The sequence below is a fragment of the Mya arenaria genome, chromosome 2 (genome assembly GCF_026914265.1).
Source record: "Mya arenaria isolate MELC-2E11 chromosome 2, ASM2691426v1".
In the NCBI taxonomy this organism is placed as follows: Eukaryota; Metazoa; Mollusca; class Bivalvia; order Myida; family Myidae; genus Mya; species Mya arenaria.
This window is the reverse complement of record NC_069123.1, coordinates 50474069-50496782: the sequence shown is the minus strand read 5'-3', so window position 1 is coordinate 50496782 and position 22714 is coordinate 50474069. Positions and strand designations below refer to the sequence as shown.

Sequence of the window (22714 nt, the reverse complement as noted above, 5' to 3'; positions counted from 1 at the left end):
ACAGTTGGCGGCTTTATGCACATACTTTATACAGATACAACGTAAGGGGGGTATTTGGAGTGGTCTGATAAGGCAGAAGGCCTTTAAAAAGCAGGTGACCATTCAACCAGGTTTGACTGTACTGTAAAGTAAATTCTGTTGAGTTATACACTAGATCAAAACATTATTTTCAATCACTGTTGTTTTTTTAAGTTACCATCTTTGTTACACATATTATCACAGGTAACAATGTTGCACAAGGATATTCTGTATGGTTATTGAGTTGTGGCCATAGTTATGTAACCATAATGATGACTCTGACAGTGACACAAAGCCTTTATTTTTATGAACTTATGACAATATATTGTCTGTATCCTCTTTGGGAAAAAAGTCAAGTAGAAATGAGGTAAAAAATGATAGTAATGCTTCAAACTTAAAATGGCACTGAAAAACTTCAGGGTGTAAGTTTAACTCTGTCATGAAATTTTCAATTTTATTAACACACAATAACTATTAAATAATAGTAACAATTTGCTTCAATCAATCAAATAAAATAAAAGCACCAAAAAACATTCCTCACTTTCCTGAAGGTTGCATAAATTTTTGTTGCTCATTATTATTTTCATGAACATTAAGTCAAAACACGAGTTAAATATTTTAAATACTCATACAATGGTGTAACTTGCCCTAGCACTTTGACAGAGTAAATTGAACATGATCTGCTATATATAATTGTACAATGACAACATTAAACAATACATATTACATACTTTTAAAAAGTATATTTCACTGATATCAATGACTTTCCATTTAAATGTTTGATAACAATCATGGCTTTGATAAAGTATTATGAAGTCCATTTTGTAAATATTATTCTACAGAACACCACACAAAAGTTAAATATTGTGTTGTAACATGGAAGCATCACTGTTAAGGGCCTGCAGCATGTTGTCACTGAATGATAAACCACCAAATATCGCCCTGTACAGATTGCTAAACCACCAAATATCGCCCTGTACAGTTTGCTGAACCACCAAATATTGCCCTGTACAGATTGCTGAACCACCAAATATCACCCTGTACAGATTGCTGAACCACCAATTATCACCCTGTACAGATTGCTGAACCACCAAATACTGCCCTGTACAGATTGCTGAACCACCAAATATTGCCTTGTACAGATGGCTGAACCACCAAATAGCACCCTGTACAGATTGTTGAACCACCAATTATCACCCTGTACAGATTGCTGAACCACCAAATACTGCCCTGTACAGATTGCTGAACCACCAAATATCGCCTTGTACAGATGGCTGAACCACCAAATATCGCCCTGTACAGATTGCTAAACCACCAAATATCGCCCTGTACAGATTGCTGAACCACCAAATCTCACTCTGTAAAGATTACTGAACCATCTAATATCACTTTGTACGGAAAGCTGAACCGTCCTCTTTCTTGTCACTGAATGCTGAACCACCAAATATCACCCTGTATAAGTGGCTGAACCACATAATATCACCCTGTATAAGTGGCTGAACCACCAAATATCACCCTCTTCAGCTGGATGAACTGTCCTCTTTCTTGTCGCTGAATGCTGAACCACCAAATATCACCCTGTACAGGTGGCTGAACCGTGTCTGAACCTACAAATAAAATAGTTTGTTAACTTATATGCTGATATATGAAAATCCTTTAGTAAGACTCGTACTTCAAGCCTATCAGTCAAGTGACAGTAAGCTCACAAGAAAAGAACCTCTTAAAATATCCTTAGAGTATGTACCGATAGCATGTTTTTTAATTATATTCCTCTAAGGTCCTTGAAAAGTATAGTGGCAATCATATCATTAACATAAGTATGGCATTTTATTCCATTTATCACAAAACAGCAATTTTCATCATGTTTAAGAAAGTATCGTCCTAATTATTACAGTATGTTATAACAGCACAGTTAAGCATTCACTTAAAAGTAAAGAGCCTGTCCAACTTATGAATTAATTTTTATTATTCAATTAGCCAGAGGCTCTCAGAAAAATAGTGAAAAACATACCTGTTTAGCTGTTACAGTGCCAAGGGTTTTTGCGATCTTATGGAAGGTTTTATCCTTGATCCCATGAACCTTGCATGTCTCTAAAATTGTCCTGTCTGTCTCCCTGAAGGTACAGTATCATTCATAAAGCCCTATATGCTACATTTTTGTTGTAAACATATTTTAAACTATTTTTTTTGTAAAGTTCTAACACAATAGTAAGCAATGAAATTAGATGGATATAATTTAATGTAAGAATGACAAGGAAAGACACTGGTGGTATTGTGTACCAAGTTTCAGAGTTATATCTGAAACCTTATGGAGTAGTTTGCTGCACAAACTCCAATAGCCATAAGTGTAAAAAAATCATATTCAATGACTAGTAACTATAAGAAAAGATAGGTAGGTCACAAAAATACGCCAGACAGTACTTCACATTGTAAGGTTATTGTGTGATGCCTCATTGATACCTTTAAAGGTGTGGGAGTAATTTGCTCAACAAACTTTTACCAATAGACAGACCAAAGGATTGTATGGTGAATCCAATATACTCCCCTTCTGCATTTGCAGGAGTATAATACAAAAATTTGTAAATTCATAATGTGTTGTCATGTTTGTACAAGTTATCATTTACCATAAAGAACAGGCTTTAAAAGAAAAGCTACATTATTAATTAATCAAGTGGACTATCATACTTGGACCAGTTGGGTTCCTCTGGTGAACCTCCTGCTTCCGGTGATGACACAGCAGAACTGGCAGCCTTCTGTGTAAACAAATGTATGTTTTCAGTGGACTTTACTTTTTTGTCTTCCTAACATCCTCAACCAAGAAATGTAGATGGCATTGCCAGTCTAGTTTAAGATAGAATTCTGAACAATGTTAGCTTTTATCTTAAAATAATACATCTGTCAATGGGGTGGTTAGAGAGTCAACCATTTTCTATTAATAATGTACAAATAATTTGACATGTGCATTATCTTATGAACACAAATCTAATTTATCAAACACTTCAAAAACTTAAGAATGGAATATAGATATGGCAAAAAAGCAAACAAGAGCTGTCACTGTAAATAAAGAATGTTCCCAAAGTGCCAAGCAAATCAAAGGCCTCCATTCATCAAGAGACAATATAAATGTTAAGCATATAAGCAGGACCCCATGATTAGAGATAGAGACCTGCATCTTGTAACTGACACACCTTCATGTGAGGCATGATTATTTCAATTATCCCCTCTCTCATGACAAATACAACCCTGACATGACCACATATACTCTGATTTATCTCTATGTGTGACCTTGTCTTTCCAGGTTGTGACATGCAAAACCCACGCAACACATCATTGTATGCCAAACAGCTGAAGCATATCATTTCAAAATCCCTCCTTTCATGACAAAGTTAAAGCCCAAACATATACATAAATCAACTATACTCTGTGCATATATGCAGCCGTCCAAATTGATTAACCTCTTACTGTGACCTTGAGGTAAGGTTAGCCCTATCTGTGACATGTTGTTTTTATGAGTCAAACATCTGTTGAATATTATTTTAAAAGTTACAGCCCGGACACGACCATCTTTTAATCTATACTCAGTGAGTCAGTGTATATATGTAACATTCCATAATGATTTACCTCTACATGTGACCATGAACTTTTAAGTAGTGATGTGGGTCTTTATGTGTGACAAAAAAATCTTACGAAAGGAAGGATGGATGGACGCAATTTTAATATTCCCAATTTCAGGGCATAAAAAATACCGTTACTATTGGTACTTTTATATTACTACCTGGGAGATAACATTGACAGGGCTGTCATTTGGTTCCTCAACCCGCTTCCTCTTGGATTTCTTTTCCCTAGGCATATCTGCATCCCTGTCTTTTCTCTTCCTCTTTTTCCTGTGCTCCTTGTCTGACTTGTGTTTCTTGTGCTTGGATTTCTTCTTGCCCCTGCTAGATGCATCACTTTCACACATGCTGGTCATGTCTGTGTCAGTCTCTGTCTTCACTGTAAACTCTTCACTGTCGGCAATGCTTACCTGACATGACCCTTGTTCTTCACTAGTAACAGGTACAATTGCAGTGCCTTCTTCAAGATCCTGCTCTATTTTAATCATAGCACTATTTTCTGGAGTATCAATGTGTTCTACATTTTTAGTATCATCCCTCTCATTGTCTTCAATCTTTTCTTCCAAAACACCAGCACTTCCCTCACTTCCACCACACTGCAATGACTTATGTAGCTCTCTTCTGGTCATTTTTGGTCTTTTCTCAGGTGACTTTGTGACAGGTACGGGTTTAATGACCTGTTCCTTATTGCCTTCCATGTTTGTTCCACTGGTGATCTTCGTGACACTGGTTGAGGGTGTTGTGACACAGCTGGAGTCTGTGTCTGACAGACTGGACACGGCAAATAGGCCTCTGTGGATCCTCTCCATGTTCTCAATGCTTTGAACACTCTGAGGAAAGTAGGCACCCTGGGGATTCTTGCTACCTTCTTCACTGGAATTACTAGAGCCAGTACTTTGACTGTCACTTGTCAATGTCTGTTTTTCACTATTATAAACATCAATAGCACATTGATTTCCTTCTTCCTGGGAATTTGTGCTTTGTTGACTATTGTCTGCGGCATCTTTTGCTTGTGTTAAACTTGACTTTGTATTAGGCTCAAGAGAGCTGTTACTACTTGATTTGCTGGGCGTGCTTGCACCATGTTGGGAAGTCCCATCCAATGCGTAAAGGATGTTTGTCAGATTAGACACACTGTGTAAAGTATCTGACAAATGTGGTGGTTTAGAAAAACAGTGAAATAAGCTTTCCTCAGACAAAAGAACAGAATTAGACAATGTTGTTGGTAGTTTAGGAAATGCCACATTGGCATCTTCAGAATGCACTACTGGAACACTGAGACTAATAGGGACGGATTCTTGTGAACACAGCTCTGTCAACTGGGTTCCGTCCTTGGACACAGAGCTTGAACCTGCATCAGTAGACCTGGCAGACTTCAGGGCTGCACTTAAAGACATAGGTTCAGGTGAATCTGGTTTCTTTTCACTTGTACCAAAGTGTTGATTAGATCTCTCTCCTTGGCTATTAGGGCTGTGAACTATGGGCACATCTGGCAGAACTGGTGAGTTCGCTACTGCAGTTTGAAATGAGGAGGAAGTCTCAGACAGAAAAGAACCTATCACTGGTATTGGTGTGATACGTCTCACACCCTTTGACGCTGGTGGTACTGTGACGTTAGTTCCCTGACAGGCACCTTGCAATGTGGAGCTGCTCATAATGCTCTGGATTTCCTGACCAAACGGGGAAAATGGGGAAAATGGTGGCGATTTACTTAAATCACATGCTTCACTTGACTGATTGTCAGTTACTTGAATGGTAGCATCATTACCAACATTTGTTTTTGCAACTTCGGTCTTTTTCCTTATTTTTGCTTCATCTAAAGTTGTAGCTTCTTCTACTTTTGACTCACTTAAATTGCTTTCCGGTTTTGAATCTTCTGAAAAACTGTTTCCATTTTTTTGATCAGGCAACAAATGGCTAAAGCTGATTGAATCTAAGGATATTTCTGAAGCTAATGCAGTATTAAAGGCAGCAGCTAGGATGTCATTAGCAAGCGAAGTGTCACTTATGATATGAGAAGGTACACTATTCTCGGAAGTTTGAATCACTGGACCAGTTGTTCTTGATAATGGTACATGGGGCTCATTTCCTTCAGACTGCATATCATCAATTGGCAAGTTAACATCACTTTCTGACTTCTTAATTGCATTTTCAATACTCTGATTGTTTAAAGATTTCGGAATTTCTGTCGCAGCAGAAATCTGGGAGACCTCTTTATCTTCCTGGTTATATTCTGACGCAATATCATCAGCTGTTTCCATAGCTTCTTCTAGGCTGCCATCCATTGGTAACTGTGAATGTAAATTATAAATAAAGGTTATTCTTTCAAGTGTTGTCAGTTAAACTATTTCATTATCTTTAATAATAATTATCTGTTCTCTTTAAAAAAGGTGGTCAGGTTAACAAGTTAAAGAGGTTGTTAAGTTCTGATAAAGATATATGCTGATATAACATACCTGTTCAGTGGATTGAGTAGCCATTGCAGGAGTGGTGTCCATCTTCTCATCATTGTCTCCATTCATCTCCTCAACATCCAGGCCAGACTCTGGTGTATTCATACTCATCGAAGGTTTCATTTCACTCAATGTTTTATCAGACTTTCCTGCAAAAGCGTCAGACTGCCCTGTGGTTTTGTCTAGCTGGTCAGTTGAAGGGTTTGCCAGGGCTGCCATGTCAATGCCCTCAGGCTGGTTGTTAGCAGAGCCGGGTAGTAGGCTGCTGGCTGATATGGCAGGGCCATACACCACATTCACCTTCTTAATAGTGGACTTGTTAACTTTGTAAACCAGCTCTCCATCTATCACCTGAATCAGAAAAGCAGCTTCAGTTATAAAGTCTCAGCTTCATTGAAAGCAAGATCAAATATGATACATGTCTTTGCAACATCTCACTCATAAACTCCAGTACATATGCTTAAGATAACATTTTTTACATCTATAAAAAGGTTAGTAAAAATACTGTGTAACAAGAAATACAACCATTTACATATGTATCTGATGCAGTTTCATTTAAACCATTATTGACAGTAGCTTTAGGTTATACTTTACCATTACAATTTTCTATAATTTATATTTCTATGCAAAACTAGGGCATGATTAATACTCTCACCAAACAATCTTCTTGTAATAAGAAGTATCACTGGGAGCGATTTATGCTCCTTGAATACCCTGTCATGAGCAGGCATCACTTAACTTGATGGTCCTTAGTTCTTGGGAACAAGGAAGTCCTAGACATTGGGACTTTAACATTTGAGAAATAAAGCGTGAAATGTTCTTTTTAGTTTTTGAAAGCATACGGTAGTCCAATCTTTAACTTCAATTACAGTTTTTTTGAGAGAATAAAAAACAATGAGAATAAAAAATAATCAAAGGGCATAAACTCAAAAATGAAATACAGAATATGTTTCTTGTTTCTAAAGCACAGCACTTCTCCACAACACAGTCAATATGTGTGTATGAAGTTTGAAGTCAATCCCTCAAAAACATATGGGGTTATGGAGAAAAGTCGACTTAAACCGATGTCCCTGGACAGATGGACCTATGGATGGATGGGCAGACCAACAGAACAAGGTAATTCCAATATATTATGCCTCCAACATGAATGATGCAACACCATTGGTTCAGGACTGATCATGCGGTGACCTCATAATTTTCAATATTTGGACTCTAATCTTTAGATCATACCTTAATGGCATCTATATTCAGACTCTGATGTATAAAAAAAAAAAATGAAACATTTCCCAGATAGTGTTGGTGTCTTATCAATGTTAACAAGTTGCTGAAGTGTTATATGCATTACAGGGTTAGTTGGTGACTCGATATGGGATATATGGGGCGCAGGAAACTGTTTTACAAAAGACATCTTTGACCATCATTTAAGATATTTTTGAGTGAATGCAGTATATGACAAACATACATATTCTTAAGATACAAAACCTTACCTACATTTAAAGCCAATAAAAAGGGTGACCATGTGATTCCTGGGAATTATCTCTCCATTTGAAAAAATAAACTAAAAATTTCATATTGTCAAACTTGAAATCTATTAAAAATGACAAACTTGGGCAGCAATCAATGTTTTAATCTCAGAAAGTTCACAAGTCAATGTATCAACGATAAAGAGTAAAGGAACACTTCTTACAAGAATAATGAGATTCACAGTGTGTAGTTTATTTGGCAACAACTTTTTTTATATAAAGATTTTTGGCAACAATGGAAGAAGCTATGACATATTGCTGACATCATTTTTTAAAATACTATTTTCCTGTATTAAAATATACAGCCCAACTTTAAAGACTCAAAACTATCCCCAACCCAGGTCTATTCCAGTATTTCCAGGGACTTACAGTGAGGCAGCATGAGTAACAGTGTTTTTTTCTCATTTTGTACACGTCGTCTCCAGTTGAGTGGCATTTGCAAGTACACCGTTTGGTTCCTAGTGTTTCCTCGAGCTCGAGCAGGGAGATCTCCTCACAGCTGGACGCCTGTGGTGACTCCCCGCCACTCCCAGACAGCTGAATCTCCTCAAACTCATCCAGCATGCTGCAAGGTGGAAACCAGTATGTGTTTATACAAATTCAAGGATATATACAAGCTGATCATTTTTCATCCATCTTTTACATTATCATAAAAGCACTTTCTTTAAATTTGCATAAGCTGCTGAAAACATGTAAAATATTTCTACTTAAAACAGTCATAAACTACTAAGCACAAAAGCTTTACTAAGCTTGTATTGAATGTATTATTATTATTAGACTACTCTGTTAAGTTGGATCAGTGACAAAATTCTTTACACAGTCTTTATCTACAAAAGCCATATGTGGAGAAAGAATTTACAAGCTGTCATAGATATAAGAATGCTATTTAACTGCAGTGAGAAGACTACTCATATCTGAAAATAAGAAACAACATTTGACCCTGTGTACCTCTCCGAGGGCCGATCATGCGGGAAGAATCTTGAGAACTCGTCCAGCAGGTGCCTGTTGCCCTTGAGAAGGGGCTCCACTGTATCACGTAGCTCCGCCTCCCGACCCCCAGGCTTCCTCTGCCATCGAGATATCACTCTCATCACACGCTGGTACTGGCCCATATTCTTACTGAAGTAAATCTGAAACACACAGAGTAAAGATCAATGAGGTGAAAACAACTCATATTATTGTGAAATTTTGAGTGATGAACCTTTAACTACTTACTAAATAATGCATTTATGGAAAATATTAATTACTGATAACAAGACTGTAACCATGCATTTAAAAGCTTAAAACACAATATCTTTTTAAATGATTAGTGGTTGCTAAAAGATTTACTGTGGTCTACTATTGTCTCATAAGGTAAAATACCGTGTTGTCTGCACCTTTCTTTTAAATTAAACTTGGTATTCTTCATAAGAACCATTGTTTTTGACATTTATTCTTCCTTTTTGGTATATAAAGACAATTGTTTTAATTATAGTAAATCTTATTTGGGAGTAAGAGTGCATCTTTAACAGAAAGAAATAGAATGTATTAATTTCTAACACAATTTTGAAATAAAAGATGTTAGAATACTGTACATATATAAATAATTTATTTCCATCCTTCAAATTTTACATAAATATAAGCAGACACACATCATTAAACCAGCTTTTAATTCATAAGCCAGAGAATCTGTTCTACCTCCAGTTTCCTGAGGAAAGTTCTGGCCTGCTTAAACTCCATACACGCCTGGTAGCAATCACACTGGAGAGCCTGCTCGGGCTGCAGGAAGCTGGCAAAGTCTGCAAGCAGCTCCGGATAGCTGGAGAACACCACCTTCAACTCCTGGTACAGCTGGGGGACAGAAAAACTTCAAAGTACTGAAAAGCTCTTTTTTACGACAATTATCAATCAATCTAACAAACAAACACTCCTTGCATGACAAATAAGGCAAAGTTTTTTCAGAAAGTTAAGAAGGGAGGGCTGGAAATAAGAATCTAATCTTTCATGGTGATAAATTGAATAATATAAGTATAAGCTCAATCAAGGCCATCAGCCTAAGGCCGGTACATACCCCTACAGGAGTGGCGTCCGTCTTGGTGAAGCTGGCCATGAGTGTAAGGAATTTCTCAAGTGTGTCCACATCCCCTCGCAGGGCCTTCTTTACACGGGCCAGATAAGACTGCACAAACAATGTATCACGCAGGTCTCCCTTAAATGAATTAACAGTATCCATCTTACATTACTGATAAATGTAAAATAGAGTGGATAACATTGGGAGCTAATTTGAAATCTTATTTTCACTTTTACAGCGTTTATTGCAAAATTCAATTTTTATAAGTGACTTAACATTTGACAGTTGCCATCTATCGCGTGGTCTGAAATTGACCCGCTTTGCATTTTCTTCTAAAAATAATGCTAGGAATTATTTCCTTTTTCTATGGTCATCCATTTACAAGAGTTAAAGTAGGTAGGGAGGAGTCACAGAGAATGCAAACACATATCTATCACAAGCCCATACCTGTGGGTCTGCCTCTACAATGTCTGGTGCCAGAAGGGCGAGGGTGAGATCCCTGTCCCGGCTCTTTTTCCCTAGTCTGGCTCGCGTCAGGTCCTCATCACGCACCGGCTCATATCTGGGAGAGGTCAGAAATAGGTCAATAAATACCCCTTTACAACTTTATTGTGTGTAGAGTACAATAGTATTGGTTAAACTTGTCCGATAATTATTCCCAAACAGAGAAAAGATACTCCTTACATTGAGTGATCATGTACCTGAGAGTGGAGCTAGCGGCCATGAGGTGAGCGAGGTGGGCATCGTCTTCCTCCTGGCTCTCATCCTGGCTATCTTCTTCTGTCCCCTGTGTATCGTCACCATCACTGCCCTAAAAAAACATATTATACTTAAGTAAAGGTAACCAGACATAATTCACGAAATATTTGCATTTGCTATCAGACTTGCTTCTGTTAAACTGACTACTACAAAATGAAAATTGTCCTCACCCTGTAAATTTGAAAGTAGTTAGAAAATGGAGATTAATTAAGATTCTCATGAACAATTCACTGGTTCAATCATGTAAAAGAAGTTTTGCCCCATTTATAATCAAGCCTTTCATCCACAAACACTCTTTATTGCCACATTGTAACCATGGCCATCTTTACCTGTGTGTCAATAGCCTCATCCGATCCCTGTGTGTCCATGTCCTCATCACTGCCGCTAAAGTCCTCACTCTCTGAATCGAAACCCCCCTCCTCGTACCCACCTCCGTCTCCTGTTAACATAATTTCAATGCAAATTAATAAGCATTAAAATAGAGATTTGGTGCATTATCAGGCAGCGAATAATTAAAATACATGTACATGTTAAAAGAAATAATGTTATTGGAGAAAAACTTCTCACCATCCTCTGCAGGAAGTTTGTTAGTGCTGGTTCTGAATGATGCATCTTTCTGAAGGTTCTTCCTGGCTGATGACATGGTCTGCTTCTTTACTGGTGATGACATGGTTTGGCCTGAGGATTTCACCTGATGTTTTGCTTTATCAACAAGGTTAGAGGCAGCTTTCTTAGCAGGTGATGTGTCAAATGTACTTATCACAAAGTTCTTAGGAAGAATAGCTCTTGCCTGTTGTTTCAGTTGTATTCTAAATTTTGCCGATTTTCCTGATTTTGGAGTTTTAACTGATATCAGATCAACAGAAGCCATTTCTGATCCTGGTGGCAGTGGTTTGGGGGCAAGCATCCTTGGCAAAGACTTTGGAGATTTTACAGGGACTGGTTTAGGAGCTATCTTTCTGGGAGTTGACTTGGGGGAGCGCTGAGTTCTAGGGCGCCCTCGTGGAGTTTGTGTAGATTTTGGTGACTTCTGCAGACCTGAGAGGTTAGATTTGCTCCCTGAGCCTGTGTGTGGATCTACTTGAACATACCTGTCACCACATTTGGTGGGTGTTGTTTCAAGAGCCAGCTGGTGACTGGTGAGCATGGCCGGGGAGGTCTGCATGAACACTGGGGCAAAGGAGGCAAGCATCTCCAAGGCTGTTCGGGCCCCTGGCTGATTGGCTGGGGAGGACAGACCTGTATGACCACTTTCCAGCTCTCTGGTTGGCGTACACAGGCACCTAGGGGCTCCTCCAAGATCACTGGCACTAGCTCCACCTGGCTGCTCTGGAGTGGTGGATGTGATGATCTCTGACTGAATCTCACTTGGAAGTGCTGAACTATTGGAGTTACTGTTCTGATTATGTTCAACCTGAACTGTAGCTGCAGTTGTCCTAGAATTATTGGCAGCACCTTCAGTGTTATCCACAGTATTGTTATGTCCTGTTTCTACACCATTCATCATAGACACAATAATAGATCTGTAAGGGTTAACCAATGGTAACCCATTTATTGCCTGTTTAGTGCAATGCTTAAATATGGTTTTAGAATTTTCCACAAAACATTTCTCAATATCATCACTAACTAAACTGTCATCCTTGGTAGAGCTTATCTCAGGAACCGAGGGAAAAGAATCTGATTTACTGGCGTGTATCACAGGGGCACTTTCTGTCTTTTTCCCAATCTGAATAGATGGCACAGGTACTGTACATGGTACCATTTTAACATCTGTCATTGGCATTAAATTGTCTGGCAATGTCAGTTTGTCTTTAATACTTTCGACTACACTTGCTGTATTTTCACTTGTCTGAATTTCTGTCCCTGAAGTGATTGGAACATTGTTTAAAGATCCTACTTCTGTTCGTGGCATAAACTTGTCCAAATGCTCCAGGACATCAATCTCTGAGGCCATTTCAGCTTCCATTATTGGTTTGAACAGCTGTTCTAGTGTTACAAGGGAATCCTTCTTATCTTGTGTATCATGAGTTGTCACAGGAGCAGGGTCTTGGATTAAATTAGAATTAAAGGAGTTTGGTGCATTGTTAGAGAAGTTTAGCACATTTGAAAAATGTGGAATTTGTTGCATTGCATTTAAAGTTGAAGGCTGAGTGACAGTGTTTGTAGCATTGACTGCTGATGTTGAGGCAACATTCTGCTGCATAGTGTTGAAGTTCTGTACGTGCACAGAGTTGTCATGCTGAATCACAATGATGGTTGGTCTGGCACACGACACAAGTGTGGGTATCCCTGGTTGCCCGTTACTATTGGCACGGCCTGGTATATATGTGAGGGGGGTGCTGCTTTGGAACGAGTATACCTTGATAGGGCTCTGGCTAACAGCTGGGGCAGGGACAGTCTGGTTCACTGGGGTGGAAATTGATATATGCATTGGTGCACCAGGTGTCTGAGACATGTTGCTGGTCTGCACTGAGGTATTCTGTCCATTGAATACCGACAGAGGGGTGTTAAATAGCTTGACCGGGCTTGATCCAATGATCAGAGGCATAGAAAGGAAAGATGAGCCAGGCATGGGTGATGAAATAGATGCCTCAGGAGCAGCAGGGGTTGTAGCAAATTGACTGGTCACAGGGGTTGAGTCTGGCATGTTGACATTTACTGGATGAGTCTGATCGCAAGGCGTCCGGTTAGTGAGAGTTGCCGGTAGGCTAACCTTTGTGCTTCTACTTCTTGGATGTCGTCGTTGTCTTGGCCTGAAATTTTAAATATCAACTTACAATTCAGTAATAACTTGTGACAAATTTAAAAAAAAATAACCAATCAGAAATATCCATATTTCTAACAAAAAAGAAACGAATAACAATTATGACTATTAAATAGTCAGTTTGCACCCACCTGGCAGGTCGAGAGCGTTCATCAGTAGACAGGCAACTTGACGAGGAGGTAAACTGACTACTCCCAGACAGCTCATTTACTGGAGTTAAACAGCCTGATCTTGCCAGCTGAACAGTAAAAATTAACATGAACTATTTTATGAACCATGATATATTTTAATAAACAATGAAGAGAGCACTTATGTCTATAATAAAAGCTGAAAAGTTGCATAAGAATAAATACTTAATTTATTTAACAGTTTTCAATGTATACAATGTATGTAAAAATGACATTCAGCTTCCTCACACATAACTAATCAATGTGTGTTAAAGTAGAAATCCCGCTTCCTCCAACATTACAATTATCATCAGGAGCTTACCATAGATTCATCAGGCTTCTCTAAGCTGGCATTCAGCCTAGCCCTCCTCTTCCTGCGCTTGATCTTCTGTATCTCCCGGAGGTCCCGACCCAGATATGGCTCCTCCTCCTCTCCACTGAAGAACTGAAAAATTGCAGAGAATGGATCACTGTATAACATTATAAAGCTGAATCAATGAGTTTTAACACAGTATTATATTTGTTGCATTACTCATTATCTGATTCTCTTAAATAATTATCAGCAAATTACAATGGATGTTGGTTTATTAAGTATATCTATAAATCATTAACATCAAAGGACTGAAGGACAATGAAAAGCCTCCAGCATTAAGATGCAGACAGGAAGAACAATTCGCTTTGAATAGATATGGCCTGACCTTGCACCATGCAGGCATTTCCTGCAGGTTGAGCCCACTGTCACAGGGAGCCTTCATCATGTCTGGTGTAAACTCTGGGGCACACTGAGGGAACCTGGGCAGCACCTTGAACTTGCACCAGTACTGAAATACAACATGATGGTTTAGTTATCTTTAAATAATAAAATGTTCATGACCGCATTGCATTCTAATAACATTTGAAATCAATGCAATTCTGGTATTCTGGTACCAGCAAACATTTAAACTCATCAAGTGTTTTGAAGACAAATACATTTGTCTCTCCCAAAGCTTGTCTCATTCTGTTCCACAACATTTGGCCTAGGGAGATATGAAGCAAATTGAGGGTGTGTCTATGAGGTGAACATTGGACATACTATTTATGAAAACCGTCATGGGGTTTAGAAGATATGGAGTCAGCATTAAATGTATGGCTTCAACCTTTGACCTTGAACTGAGACCATAGCCTTGAGTCACCACACTTGTTATGTGGCTTGTGCACACCTCATCTTTGTGGTGAACATTTGACACACGTTTGATGAAAATCCTTGAACGGGTAAAAACATTAAGAGTGGACAGGTATGACAGATTCATAGCATGAGGGGAGACATAAGTACTGTGTGTTACACTAAGTCTTGGTCATCTACCTTGACAGCATTGTCCTTAGCAGCATTCGCACGGAGGTTTTTGATGCGTATTTGTATCTGTTTGAGTGACTTGCAGGGCAGCATGAAGCGCTGGATGTACTCCCGACTGTCACTAAGATGGTGGAACTGGGCAAGACCCATTGCCAGCAGACTAGAACAAAGAGGTGATACAAACATACTCATAAAATGCCAATGACAGCAGCATATCTAATAGATCTTTTTACAATAATTATCATCTACATGTACCTATCAACAGGTGAAAGCATTTCAGCTAATAATCAAGACTAGTAAGATCAATTGTCATCATGAACATATTAAAATGCTTGAACAGTGATAAACCTACTTGTCTTCAGAGTCTAGGAACTTGACCCTTGATCTGTCCCGCTTGATTTCACACTGCCTGAAGAACGCCCCAGCAGGCAACAGGTCAGGAAACATGAATACCTTGTTTGTCCACATCACAAACATCTGTCTGTGTGTAAGACTGGGCAGGACCTGGTTGTCTGCAAATGTATACACTGTGTATTGTGATGTCAAATGTTTAAGTTGCTCAATATTTTAAGTAACTCACATGTTTATACTTCTTGATTGTTGACTCCTCATCATGACCAAATTTAGACTAATAGTATATTGGATAGGAGTATTTACTCATATTATGCCGATTCGTAAAATTTAAAGATAGACATAAAACTGGTTTATGAAATGTTGTGTGCCCTAGGGTTAAACATGTTTTCTCATGCAGTGTAACCTTGCAAAAAAAGTAAAAAAGAGACTGTTTCGCCAATCATCCAAAGTCGCTTTAACCTGCCAAAGTTCTTTACCGTTACCCCAATGTAATAAAAACTTGACCCAAGAAACACTTATCAGTTTATTGATGTTTTCCTTCATTTCCAACGACAACAGATAAGAAGCATATAATGTGTTTAAAGTAATAACAATGATCATTGGAAATTGAGGAGCTAAGCAGTTGATAAAGTATGATTAAAACGTGGATGACAATGTTCTAATGAAAGCCTGTTGCAATATCCAAGAAACGATAAGGTGAGTCAACACTAGCATATGCTGTGTTAACAAACTAGAACTGTGTTACACCAATGTAACTGTTAGAACTTGACTGTTAAAATGTTTTGTAGAAATGTATTAAAAGCATGCCTGGATTTAATGTTCAGCTTTATATTATCTAGTAGATAATGAATTTAAACAACTTAAAATGTAGAAGTTGACAAATTTGGATGCTTTTTGGAAATAAATTATCCGAAAACAGTACCCTCAACTGTCAGTACCCTGGACTGTTTTCTGCCAGCAAATGGAATGGGAAATAAATGTGTAGGAAATGATCATACCAAAAAATGTTAAGTGCAAAAAAGGGACATAAAGGTTCATATCAATTTTCATATGCTAGGAACAAGTACCAGGTGTAAACCATACTAACCATGCCTAAAGTCCAGGAGGTCTAGCCTGTCCCTGTCTTCCTCTGTGAGGGCCGGTATGGGGACAGAGCGGTATGTGTTCAGCAGCTCCAGGGACCCCGGCAAGTTACATGCCCAGAAATGGCTCCTCTGCTGCGTGTCAGCCGCAGATCCAGACCCAAAATGGTGCAGCTCCCTCTATTTATATATAATAATGCATATAAAATCAAATTTTCTGATTCTAAGCATTCTAAGCTTAAGCATGACAATTGACAGTCTCATTAATGCTTCCTCCATAACATTACCAAATTGAGTATAAATGCTCTAACATACGCAAGCAGGACATACCAGGTACATTGCTGCAGTATCTGCTACAGGCTGGAGCTCAGTACTTCCCTCAGCCAGCACAAACGTCTGAGTCAACAGTTGAACATGCTGCAACAGTTAAATAGCTTTGTAAATATTTCAAAATGATTAACAACATACACACATGGTTTGATAAAAACAATTCATGGAAATAAACTGTCACGAAATTAAGTATCAAAATAAGATAAAAACAAAATTTATGAAAGAAAAAATTAATAAGCAAAACAACAAGTTAAAATAATTCCCGCTTTTTATATGTGTTGCAGTATGACAGTAAATAAACTATTTTTTATATCACCTACCTTCCTCATTTGATCGTGTATCTGTCGTCGTTCACCATCCCCAATCTCCAGAATTAGCCTCTGCTCATAGCGCTTCCTCGTGTCACTGTGAAGCCTGCACACATTTATAATAACAATATCAGATCATTTAGTGGGGGAAATCTGATGAAACTTGTTTAATCCATATTCTTGTGTTTTTTTTGCACAATGAAGAAAATGCTTTAACCTTAAGACATAAAGATCAATCAAAAATTAAACAAGAGGCCCAAGAGGGCCTATGCTCTACTGGCATGGCTCTTGTGGTCATTTTCAATCCAGAGCATGTACGTATGAGTAATAGGCAACAAATATATAGTTCACTTTTTATGTTTGGGTAAGCTGAAAACGCTGCACGTTCAACATCTGAGGACAGAAAGTGTTGTAAGCAGATTAGTTGCATGAACTATTTTAATATGTGCCAAGTAAAGGTAATCTGAGGGTAAAAAATATTTGCTTTCAAAACTGTACTCATGGTCAACATTTTATTTCTGTTGCTTTACAAATAAAAAAAGTTGGTCAAACGGTCAAAGTCAAGGACATCCAAGGCCAACATTGATGCTCATTTGCAAAACAGTACACATGGTCAAAATCTCATTGCTGTAGCTTTAAAAATTAAAAAGTAAGTCAAAAGGGGTGGGGCCAGATTTTGCCCAAGGGGCATAATTTCAAATGTCTTGCTAGACGGTTATCATATGATGCTACACAACAAATATCAAAGGTATGGGCCTTGTGGATTTTGAAAATATTTCTTAAATAAGTCCCTAGGAAGCTTGTGAACCCCGGGGCAATGCCAGTTTTGACCCAAGGGGTATAATTTGAACAACCATGGTAGTGGACCACTCAATTAAGCCTAGTTCAAAATAGCAAGGATTTGCATAGCTGTTTCAGACAAAAAGGTTTTTAACAACTCCCAATTTAAGTATACCAAACCTGTGAACCCAGGGGCATGGCCAGTAATGACCCCAGGGGCATAATTTGAACAAACATTCACAAGCAATTGTGACTTTACATGTAAACTTGGCTAAAAATAGACATTGCTCATGTAGACTTGGCTAAGAATAGACACAGCTAAAAATAGCATTTTTTTAATACTTTCAAGACCCATAATCTAGGCATGCATGGGCGGATCTGGCTGGTTTTAAATAGGAACCAAGCTTTAATGGATATCTAAATATTGTACAAGTTTCATCAAGATACAATCAAAACTGAAGACGGTATTGTGTTCACAAGCAATTGTTTACAGACGCACAGATATTTTTTATACTTTCAAGGCCCATAATCTAGGCATGCAAAGGCGGATCTGGCTGGTTTGCAATAGAAACCGAGCTCTAATGGATATCTAGATACTGTACAAGTTTCATCGAGATACAATCAAAACTGAAGACTGTATCGTGTTCAAAAGCAATTGTTTACAGATGCACTGATTTTTTAATACTTTCAAGGCCCATAATCTAGGCATGCTTAGGCGGATCTGGCTGGTTTTCGAAAGGAATCGAGCTCTAATGTATATCTAAATACTGTACAAGTTTCATCGAGATACAATCTAAACTGAAGACTGTATCGTGTTCACAAGCAATTGTTTACAGACAAACAGACGCACATACTACATACACATTACCATCACATAAGCTCTTCTGGCCTTTGGCCAGTAGAGCTAAAAACCAACACAAGAAAAGCATTATTTGAAAGCATCAAAGCAATGTGTACATACACAATTTTCTCTGACTGTACTTTGATGGACTGCCTGACATCCTCATTGAGAGGGTCATTGTCGCCGAGAGAGGAGTACAGCTCATCCAGCAGCTGGTTCACCTCACGCTCTGGAGTATGAGAAATAAATGTTGGCAAAATATGATGTATTCAACATAGCTTACTTAACACTGCAATCACTGCTAATAAGACGAATTCAGAATTCATTTTCAGAATAATTTTTTCATTCATGTTGTTAAAATGAATAAACCATACCATGTTTTAGAGAACCTAATATTCTTTTCATTGCATAATACACTGTATATTTAAATATCATGTAAAATGCCATCTCAGGAGACCAAGATAGTTCTTGTATGGCATTATGAAAATAACTGATATAAAGAGTTTGTGAGATCAAACAAATGTGAAAAGAAGTAATTCCACTTATACATGTACACAATAGTGACTTGCACTGTTGTTGCTGAATACACTATATGTAGAATAAATTCAACACACAAATTAACATACTTGAGACCTTGACGGCCCTGTCATTGCGGAAGTCTTCATGGTCAAACTCCTCCTGCTCCTCTAGGAAGTTGTACTCCGGGTCTGCCTCCTCATCATCCTCATCCAACCAAGCACCCATCGACCCTGTCAATGTTGCTGAAACACAAACATGATACAAGTATGGAAGGGAGAATATGTGACACATCATACAGTCAAGATGATCAGTTGTTTTTAAAAAAAATAAAATTGTTTCATACTTGTTAAGTCATTAATGTATCTGTATTAATCTAGGATACATTAACTCACTTTCTAGATATTTTAAGAATATTTAAACTCAACAAAAAACAGAACTTAAATGTCACATCATCAGACTTTGATATTTCATCTTATTAGATCAATCCTATGACATGGCTATTATGACTGTACATTTTGCTCAAATTTTACTCACTGTCTGGCTGGAGTCTGGAGAAGTCCACTAGGAAGGTTTTCCAGTCATTGTCATCACATGATGTGTCATACAAATCTTCTGAGATGTCAGGTGCAACAAAGTTTGCCTCAAGGTCGAAGATCGTCTGGTCCTTTAGAGGACACTTGGACCGAGTTCTCAGAGCTATGATTTCCTCTGATTCCTGGCGGGGTGAAAGTCATCAGAGTTTGATTAATAAAAACAATAGCTGTCGTAAGACAGCTTGCTTGACTATAGAGCGCTTTGTCTATTAGATACCTAACTGAACACCATGCATTATTGAAATATATGAAATATGTGCATGATGATGTTGAAAATAGGGGCTATAACTTAAGGATCATACGGCTTTAACTAACATAATTGTCTTGAGGCCTTGAATACTTAGGTAAAATATTATGTCTGTTGCGTAATTTTTGTGATATTATCAAAAGTCACAACATGCCGAAAATCTTCAACCCAACTTATTAAGTTAAACAGGGGCAAAACCTTGTTTTTAGGATTATAAAGAGTTGTCTAACTTAATTGTCTGATGGCCCTTAACACTTGTGTGAAGTATCGTGAACTGATTGAATATTTATGCGATATGGTCCTAATGTGCGGAAAAACTTGAACAAAACTTCTTAAGTCAATCATAATTTGTATTAAGGGTCATAAAGGGTCATCTATCTTAATTGTCTGATTGCCCTGAACAAATGCAAAGTGAAGCATTACATCAATTCATCAAACAGCATTCAAGATATGAGTAAAAAACAACAACTTGCCCTTTAACTTAACCAAACACAGATGCTAACGTCCATACAGGCCCTTCCTATTTGTTGAATAAGCAAGCCAATAATCTCATTTACTCCAATTTCAACAGAATCTCCTATCAACAGCAAAATAGTCATTGAATGGCCAGTTTTACCCTGATATATGTTTTTTTAATCTATTATCTAAAGGTATGTACCTTGAACCTTTGTTGTAGGCAGCTGGGTTTCTTGTTGGATCTGGGTACATTCACAACCAGGGGAGGCCCCATAGGACTCAGAAGACTCTGAAACAGTGATACATAAGGAAAACTAAGATATTTACAATGTAAACAATACAAAAAAACAACAGTCAGCTATTTGATATAATTAGCATAAAATAAAAAGGTTTATAAAATACACAACAATTCATTATAGTAGATTGAAATATACCATTTTCCTTTGACAAACACTAGTCAACTTCACTGTTCCATTTTCCATAATCTATTGCTGCCGCTTATGTTATTTCTATATATACCCACACATACCTGCTGACTGATGTCTGAGTCAAGGTTAGTGGGTGTGATATCTGCCCGGGTAGTCGAATCATTTAGCCCAGGGGTGACAGGGGCAGACAAGGGAGTGGAGGGGGCAGGTGAGCCAATGTCGCTCACATACGAGGACGACACCACACTTTCACTGTCCTCATCACTCTCTGGAACCACCTGCAACATTTATTCAGTAGACAAAAAATTAAGAAACATATAGATATCAAACTTTGCTGTATTTCTTTGTATATTATGTAATTTTGTCTATAAAATTAAAATTAATAAGAGCCATGCAGAGTCAACTTTCAGTAAAGAGCTATGCACATGTGTTATGGTATTTCTAACAAGGACCTATTGCCAATTTTACTGAAGCTCAAATTATGAGCCTTGCTATCAATGTGCGTTGAGTCTCCAGCAACATCTGTAGCCAGTTTCATTTAAATATCTATTTGTATTTGAGTTATGTCCATGGTTAAAGTGTTTGCACAATAATACAAATGCCAAGTCTATGACAATAACTAGGGTTTAAAAAACAACAACACTATTTCACCATATCATTTAAAGCATAAAATCACACTTTTATCAGCAAATATATGCATTTCATAAAATATTTAATCAAGATTCCACCAACTATTCATAAAGTGAATCCAGCATCAACCTACACAAACAGACATTTCCCATACCTTGTCAGGGTTAAAGTCCTCATCGTCATCCTCCTCCTCTGGCAGCTCCATTTCCAGGAAGTTTGGAGACTCCGCCTTTGGACGCTTCACTGGTGACAGACCCCAGTTCACAGGCACCTGACAACACATTATGCCTGCGTGTAACACCTGCTGCTTTCAGAAGTCATAGAAAACTTGTTTTCTTTTCTCATTTTAGAACTGAGTCGGTCCATTTTCTTAACAGTTATAATTATATAAGAATTGTTTAATCCATTAAGTCTTTGAATGAATTTCAGTATTTCTTTAGTATAAAATATTTAAGGTAATTTAAACAATGTTGACAAAAAGATTTATAGTCCTACATAGCTTAAAACAAAGCTTTGAAAACCAATATGTACCTGTCCCTGTGCCTCAAACTGCTTCAGCTTGGCGCGGGTGAGTTTAGGTTCATACTCAAACTCCTTCCCAGCCATTTCCTCCTGCACAGCTTTCCGAACCATCTCAACTACACTCTCATTTGTGATGATTTTCTACAGAAAAAAAATCAATCATATATGTATTAAAGTGTTCTCTTATTAAATGTTGATTTTTTTTCATTGAAGTAAGGGCTGTTCCAGTAAAACATATAACGCATGGGGGGAAGGCAATTAGTAGTGTATATGGATGGGTGTCTTTTTTCACTAATTTCAACCCCAAATGGGTAAATTTGCTTCTGTGGGGGGGGGGGGGTAATTTTTTAAAGGGACCATTTCCCACGGGGGTTATATTTTTAAATGGGAACATAGATAAAAAAATAACAATTAACATTTTTTCTGTACAAGATTTTAGTCAAATGACTGGTAAAATTTAAATGCTTTGATGACAAGTTTTATAATTCATCAGTTTAAATAAAATATAATATTCCATTTTTAATAATTAACCTTTGAGCTAGCTTGTAGGTATTATTTTTCACTAATTGATAGTCACATATTTGGAATCAGTAGATTCTGTCAGCTGTCAGAAATAAAAGTTAAGGCAACAAGCATTAACTTAGTACCAAGTCTGTTATGTAAAAGTATACATATATATATATACATATATATTTGATCAAGCCCTGAACAGTGACAGGGGATTTTTAAAATGTTCACTACTGTACTGTAAAAGTGTAGCACTTTAATTCTAGACTTACATGTATAATTGACTTGACGTTGATGGCGGAGAGGGCAAACTTGTTAGACTTGCCGTCCAGTTTACCGTCCATATCCTGGTCAGACTCATCGATCTGCAGGCCCTCCCCCTCCGAACTCTCGTCTCCACTTACAACACCTAAACAAATGCAGAACGAACATTGTA

General features: G+C 37.8%; 1 protein-coding gene across 4 annotated transcripts in view; it reads right to left on the bottom strand.

The window, feature by feature from the left end:
* Nucleotides 1-458: 458 nt before the first annotated feature.
* LOC128213320 (uncharacterized) overlaps nucleotides 459-22714 on the bottom strand; it is a 29134-nt gene continuing 6878 nt past the window's right edge. For all 4 annotated transcript variants that reach the window (XM_052918949.1, XM_052918927.1, XM_052918935.1 and 1 more), the window contains 29 exons: nucleotides 22551-22687; nucleotides 21781-21912; nucleotides 21404-21520; nucleotides 20721-20897; nucleotides 20394-20480; nucleotides 19430-19610; nucleotides 19003-19137; nucleotides 18497-18605; nucleotides 16768-16861; nucleotides 16448-16534; nucleotides 16123-16297; nucleotides 15034-15193; nucleotides 14691-14841; nucleotides 14047-14169; nucleotides 13671-13793; nucleotides 13313-13419; nucleotides 10985-13170; nucleotides 10747-10856; nucleotides 10360-10469; nucleotides 10106-10220; nucleotides 9659-9796; nucleotides 9286-9438; nucleotides 8557-8738; nucleotides 7978-8173; nucleotides 6089-6436; nucleotides 3794-5923; nucleotides 2704-2771; nucleotides 2030-2132; nucleotides 459-1625 (listed from right to left, as the gene is read on the bottom strand). In XM_052918949.1, coding sequence (XP_052774909.1) covers nucleotides 1539-1625; nucleotides 2030-2132; nucleotides 2704-2771; nucleotides 3794-5923; nucleotides 6089-6436; nucleotides 7978-8173; nucleotides 8557-8738; nucleotides 9286-9438; nucleotides 9659-9796; nucleotides 10106-10220; nucleotides 10360-10469; nucleotides 10747-10856; nucleotides 10985-13170; nucleotides 13313-13419; nucleotides 13671-13793; nucleotides 14047-14169; nucleotides 14691-14841; nucleotides 15034-15193; nucleotides 16123-16297; nucleotides 16448-16534; nucleotides 16768-16861; nucleotides 18497-18605; nucleotides 19003-19137; nucleotides 19430-19610; nucleotides 20394-20480; nucleotides 20721-20897; nucleotides 21404-21520; nucleotides 21781-21912; nucleotides 22551-22687 — 8021 coding nt within the window. In that variant the 3' untranslated portion in view covers nucleotides 459-1538. The remainder of the gene's footprint in view (nucleotides 1626-2029; nucleotides 2133-2703; nucleotides 2772-3793; nucleotides 5924-6088; nucleotides 6437-7977; nucleotides 8174-8556; nucleotides 8739-9285; nucleotides 9439-9658; nucleotides 9797-10105; nucleotides 10221-10359; nucleotides 10470-10746; nucleotides 10857-10984; nucleotides 13171-13312; nucleotides 13420-13670; nucleotides 13794-14046; nucleotides 14170-14690; nucleotides 14842-15033; nucleotides 15194-16122; nucleotides 16298-16447; nucleotides 16535-16767; nucleotides 16862-18496; nucleotides 18606-19002; nucleotides 19138-19429; nucleotides 19611-20393; nucleotides 20481-20720; nucleotides 20898-21403; nucleotides 21521-21780; nucleotides 21913-22550; nucleotides 22688-22714) is intronic.